The following is a 6634-nucleotide window of genomic DNA, read 5'->3' as shown; positions in this document are numbered from 1 at the left end:
AATTTTTTACTTGATTGTGATGAAAATATACACGTAAAAATATTCACCAATTCAATAATCCCTACATAGAAAATTCAGTGACATTGATTATATTCTTCATAATGTGCAATCATCCACACTATCTTTTCCTAATTACTCCTAACTACATCACCATTCACATAAACTCAGTGTTCTCTAAACAAAAATACCCTCTTCTCTCCCACAACCCCCCGCGCCCTCTGATAAACACGAATCATGAATTGTTAAGGGAGATTGTACAGTAGTTACCCTTCTGTGACTGACTGATTTCGCCCAGCATGATGTTTTTTGTTTAACTTGTTATTATGAATTGAGTGAAGGTTTACAGACAAGATCATCAGTTTTACAGTCAACAGATCATACATACACACTGTTTCATCTAGGTGATTACATTCCCCTTCAAGTAACAACAGTTATCCGGCTTCCTCCCTGTGATTCCTTTCCATTCCATTCACTTTCCCATCCCTTCTCAACTTTGTCCTGAGGAAAGTGTTGCCCTTTTGATTTTGAAGGAGTGACCATTCCATGATGAATGTTCCTTACTAATGTTGTTGTCCCCCAGCATGATGTTTTGAAGGGTCGTCCACGTGGTGGCGTGGATCAGGGCTTTGTGTTTCTTTATGGCTGAGTAAGAGTCCCCAGCATGGATGGACCACGTTTTGTTTATCCCTTCAGCAGTTGATGGATATTTCGGCCCTTTCCAGTGTGACCGTTGGTACTGCGGTAAACATTGGTGGACAGTGCTGTTTGGCCCTGGGCTGCACCACCATGGCTCTGGGGCCCTGCACTTCCACATTCCCTTTGCTGCTATGTTCAGCGTGTCTGTTCTTACTTGGCAATCTCTCCTCTCTTCTGTTCTTGCCTTTAATTTAATGCTTCTTAGAAATGATAGCTGTGTTGTATCTGATACCTTTTGGCATCTTGGTACAAGCATAAGGTTTTCTTCTTTAATTTGCTGATGCATTGACTTATGTTCAAAGTTTTTCTCTGGTTGCATCTCCTACGTGATTTGGGGATAAGCTGTTTGATCCTGGCAATCCTGTGTTTTCCCCTCATTTGGCTCAGTTCCTAAAACCTAAACATAAACCCTCTGCCACTGAGTTGATTCTGACTCATAAAGACCATATAGGAGGACAGGGTAGATCTGTACAAGAGCAGACTGCCTTATCTTTCTGCTGTGGAACAGCTGGTAGGTTTGAACCACTGATCTTGTGGTTAGCAGCGTAACGCTTAACACACAGTGCCATTAACACTCCTCCCTCAGACCTTAGAGGTGGTAGATTTGAACTGAGGATCAGAACACTGGACTTGCTCTAGTCCCTAGGGGGCACAAGGAGTTTTCCCTAGACAACTAACCTGTAGGTTAGTGGTTTGAACCCACCCAGCAGCAAGTGGGAGAAAGGACTGGTAATCTGTTTCCGTAAAGATTAGTCACGGAAACCCTACGGAGCAGTTCTCCTCTGTCACACATGGGGGCACCATGAGTCACAATTGACTCATGGTTTTCACCTGGAGTCCCTGGTTGGTACAGATGGTTAAGGCACACGAAAGGTTGGAAATCGGAGTCCACACTTGGGGTCACTATGACTTGGAGTTAACTCCTTGGCCGTTGGTTGGTTTTTGGTTCTTGATCCCTCCTTTCCCCCTTTAGCTGAATATGTCCTAACTGCCCACTTTTCTCCCCTCCCACTCTACCAGCAGCATGATCCGACATTGAGAGAGCTCCGTGCCACTGCTGTACCTGCCTCCCTTGTCTCCTCCCCAAAGCCGGCGCGATCATTTTCAGACCTCAGTCTCAATTTGATCTTGCCTGGCTCACCTCTGGAAACCTTCTTCCGGGTCCTCCTAGAGCTGTGGGTTTGATTCTGAGTCTCTCTCAGCCCACAGAGTGCACACAGCCTGGCTTGTCTTCCAACTCCTCGCCCTGTGGTCTCCAGCTGCTCTGCTCTTGTTTCTGTGAGCTGAACTGTCCCCTCTCCCTGCGAGCCTCCCCAGAATTCTTCTCATAGCTGTTTGTTTCCTTCCAGTCTCAGTTCAAATCTTACCTCCAGATAGACTGTCTTAGTTCTCTTGGGCTGCTGTAATGGAAATATTGCAGGTGGGTGGCTTTAACCATCAGAAATTTATTCTCTTACAGTTTAGGAGGATAGAAGTCTGAATTCAGAACACCGGGATCTAGGGGGAGCTTTTCTTCTTTCTGTTAGCTTACAGAGAACGTCTTTGTCTCTCTTTCAACATCTGTGAGCCCAGCATTTTTTGGAGATCTCTCTGTACCTTAGCATCAATCTTCCCCTGGGTCTAGAAGGTTCTCAGTACAGGGGCTCCAGGTCCAAAAGATATGCTCCACTTCCAGGTTCCTTCTTGGTGATAATAGGTCCCCTTCTCTCTTTCGGCTTGTTTCTCCTTTTATCTATTAAAAAAAAAAATTTTATTTAAACTTTTTATTGTGAATTGAGTGTACAATTACAGAGCAGATCATCAGTTTTACATTCAACGAATCAGAATCATACACTTTGTTCCATCTCATTGATCTCAGTCTCTCCAGTGTAACCTCACTTATCACACTTCCTCCCTGTGTGTCCCATTTGCTTTCCTCCTTTGCTCACCCTTTTGAACTTTGTTCTTAGATCAATGCTGCCTCTCCTTTTACCTTCTGTAGGATAGAAGGTGCTGCAGGCCACACCTGCCCCAGGAAAACTCCCCTTACATTTGATCAAAGCTGTGACTTGAGTAAGGGGTTTGCACTTACTTACCCACTGACTGATCACATCAGATCACATCATCAGGAATGACTACTTCATTACTTCACTCCCAAGTCACTGAGAATCATGGCCCAGCCAAGCTGACGCTTATTTGGGGGGATGAGGGACGGAATAAAATTCATCCCACAGCAAAGGCCTTCACTCTAACCATCTGCACATAGTACCCACTTCCTCATTTCCCCAGTACACCCATTCCCCGGACCTGGTCTTCCACAAAAACTGAAAAGAATCTGGCAGTCTTTTTCATTTGCTTCCTTGTGTATTGTCTGTCTTTCCTCCACGGATGGGAAGCTCCTGAGGTTAGAAATGCCCCAGGCTTGTCCACAGTTCTGCCCCCAGTACTTAGAGGAGGACAAGCCCCTGGTGACACTGGGAGATGTTTGTTGAGTGAATAAATGAATGTGTGAAATCACATGTGTGTACGCCCTCAGTGATGCCAATTCTGCCTGAACCCTCCGTCTGTGCGGATTCCTTGCTTGCATCATTCATGAGCTCACTTTTTGTCTCTTTGTAGCTACGAAGGGGAGAAGGTCCGTGGGCTGTATGAGGGCAAAGGCTTCGCTGTCTTTCAGGGAGGTTGTGTCTACCACGTGAGTTTTATATTTGGGAAACTGGCAGGGTGGGGCAGGGGGGTCCGGGTGAGAGTTTTTGGACTTGCATCTTCCAGCAACTAAAGAGACTGGAGTTACTTTGTGTTGGTTTTATTTTGATCCTTAACCATGCTGTGGAGTCAATTCCAACGTCTAGCAACCTTAGAGTACAGAGCAGAACTGCCCCATGGGATTTCCAAACACATCTTTATGGGAACAGACTGATACAGCTTTCTCCCTTGGAGCAGCTGGTAGGTTCAGACCACACATCTTGTGGTTCACAGACAATGCTTAACTCACAATGCCACCAGGGCTCCTTGACTACTCGGTACTGAAGGTAGAAATATGATTCAGTATAACTGGAGTAGACATCCCTAGTGGTGTGAATGGGTTAAGCACTGAACTACTAACTGAGAGATTGGCGGCTTAAAGCCGCTCAGGGGTGCCTTCAAAGAAAGCCTGAGTCTTCTTTGGAAAGTTTGAAGACCTGACAGACCCCGCTTCTGCTCTGACACATACAGGGTCAGCGGGAGTCATTGTATAATGTTCTTTTCCTGGTTTTATGTACCATACAAACCACATTAAGCTCATGTAAGGAAGGGATGAAGATGAAAATAAAACCCCAGTATCGTTGTTGTAAACGTTTTTGTTGGACTGTGGGCCTTGTCTGCCTTGGATCAGCATTTTTACATAACGTGTGCTCGTTTTGAAGATGACATTTTGAATCTTTTTTACTTCATGAGTAATAACTCTGTATGGCCGTCTGGTTTTTCATGATTGTTGTTTTTAACACTGCATAGGGTTTTGTTTTTGTTTTTTGCATAGGGTTTTAATTTGTAATTCATAACTGATCCACCATTATTACATACGTGTTTGCCTCATTAATAATGCCTCAGTGGAGATTTTATCCATTAATTCATTCTGATTATCAAAGAAATATGTGTTTACTATGGGAGAACAAGATTTTATAGTTGTGGTCATACTGCATGTGCTTCAGTACCCTGATTTTTTTTCCCCCTTAGCATTCAACATAACTCATTTTCTTGCACCATAAAAACTCTAATTATAATAGCTGAACAACATTGATGAAAATGCTGAATAATATTCATTAATATTAACTGTTCATTATCATGAATCATATTCATGGAAATAATAGGCATTAAAAATGGATATTCATTGAATATTAATAAGAGTGGAAAATAACATTCATTAAGAAACTCATGAATATTCATGATGTCCCACACATTATTTGGCTTTTCCTATGACATTCGAAGTACTTCATGCATCCGAGTGTCCTCAGGAGTGACCAAGGCTACTGGGTAGCAGAAACGGTGTACACTCACTGATGAACCAGAAGTTTCAACCCACCCAGTGACACTGTGAAAGAAAGTACTGGTGGTCTGCTTCTGTTAAGATGCCTGGAGCAGAGGAAGAAGGACAGACAGGATAAGAAGAAGAAAAGGAATATGGGGCTCATTGCCTCACTGCCCCTTTGCCATGAGACCAGAACTGGAGGGTGCCTGGTTTCCTTGACTAAATATTTGATCACAGGTTTTATAGCAGAATCCTGATCAAAAGGGGGAAACTATAGAAGAGCATTTCAATGGATCCAGACTTCCTGGATCCATTGAGGCTGCATGAACCGCCCCTCCACCAAATATAATCTTTAGATCCTAAACCAAAGACATCCACTGAAGTTTCAAAACCAAACAGTAGTTGAACTTAACTAGTAGAGAATGTTTTCTTCGAGCATTGTACTCATGTAAGAATTGTCTGTATGGGATCAAAGTGAGAACCGTAACTGGAGAGGTTAGAGAGGAACCTTAGGGGGCAGGTGGGTGTATGTCAGTGGGGAAGGGCCAGCTTGGGAAGGGAAGGTAAGACAGGTTCCATATCACCGAGCTGTACAGGTAGACATCGTTGAATTGCCGTAGGTCCTGTTGTGCACATTTTCAATAACAAAGACTTCCTTTTGCTTGGATCCATTATCAACAGTCAAGAAGTGGCCCCTAAGACATCGAACGACGGATTGCATTAGGTAGATCTGCTGCATAAGACCTCTTTAAAATGTTCAAGAGCAAAGATGTCAGTTTGAGGACTAAGGTGCGCCTGACCCAAGCCATGGTATTTTTAATACCCTCATATGCATATGAAAGTTGGACAGTGAATAAGAAGACCATAGATAGTTGAAGCATTTGAGTTATGGTGTTGGAGGAGAATATTTAAAGTACCATGGACTGCCAGAAGAACTAACAAATCTATGTTGGAAGAAGTACAGCCAGAATGCTCCCTTAGAAGTCAGGATGGGGAGACTTCATCTCTCAATGCTTCAGACATGTTATCAGGAGGGACCAGTCCCTGGAGAAGGACATAATGCTTGGTAAAGGAGAGGGTCAGTGAAAGAGAGGAAGACCACCAACAAGATCGATCGGTACAGTGACTGCAGCGATGGACTCAAGCGTAACAATGATTGTGGGGATGACTCAGGACTGGGCAGTGTTTTGTGCATAAATAAGGTCGCTATGAGTTGGAACCGACTCTATGACACTTAACAACATCTAATTTAAATTTTAAGAAATTTAAATCCTTGAGGTTGAAATGTGAACCCCAAAGTATTTCAATTCTTTTAAAAGTATCAAGCCTTCCCATAGTTTAATTTAGGAGAGGAAGTCTTAGCTAGAATTTGACTCTTACAGGTTTTATTTATTTTTTCTTCTGCTTCATTGACTGTTAAGGAATAAGAGAAAAATAGTACTAAGTAGGTTTTAGGAGTCCTGGTGGAGCTGTGGGTTAATGCAGGCACTGGACCACAAGGTTGGTTTGAACCACAAGGTTGGGGGTTTAAATTTACCAACCACTCTTTGGAAACTCTCTACAGGGGCAATATGAGTCGGAACTGACTCCATAGCACACCACCAACCTAGGAACTGAAATGTGGGGTATAAAATAAACAACTGCGTTCTAAGGGCTATTTGATATTTTGTGTTGTCTTTTTTTTCTCAGGGTATGTTTTCAGAAGGACTCATGCACGGACAAGGGACGTATATTTGGGCGGATGGGTTGAAATATGAGGTAAGCACAGAACAAGTTATAGTTCGAATCTATAATTGTGAAAATTAATGGTCAGACTTCCAGGTTTAGACACACTATTTGCAAAAAAGTTACTAAGTACACCCCTTTGTTTTGAAAACTCACAGAACTAAAGGGTATAGGTGAAAAGTAACTTGGGACTATAGTTGGACCCTTGGGTACTGAATGGTTCTT

General features: G+C 43.0%; 1 protein-coding gene across 1 annotated transcript in view; it reads left to right on the top strand.

The window, feature by feature from the left end:
• Positions 1-6634, top strand: part of RSPH10B (radial spoke head 10 homolog B (Chlamydomonas)) — a 99349-nt gene that overhangs the window by 865 nt on the left and 91850 nt on the right. Inside the window, exons 2-3 of the mRNA XM_006859757.1 lie at positions 3295-3370; positions 6374-6442. Of these exons, the coding sequence (XP_006859819.1) occupies positions 3295-3370; positions 6374-6442 (145 nt within the window). The remainder of the gene's footprint in view (positions 1-3294; positions 3371-6373; positions 6443-6634) is intronic.

Source organism: Chrysochloris asiatica, unplaced genomic scaffold (genome assembly GCF_000296735.1).
Source record: "Chrysochloris asiatica unplaced genomic scaffold, ChrAsi1.0 scaffold00034, whole genome shotgun sequence".
NCBI classification, from domain to species: domain Eukaryota; kingdom Metazoa; phylum Chordata; class Mammalia; order Afrosoricida; family Chrysochloridae; genus Chrysochloris; species Chrysochloris asiatica.
This window is presented reverse-complemented; position numbering and strand designations above follow the sequence as displayed.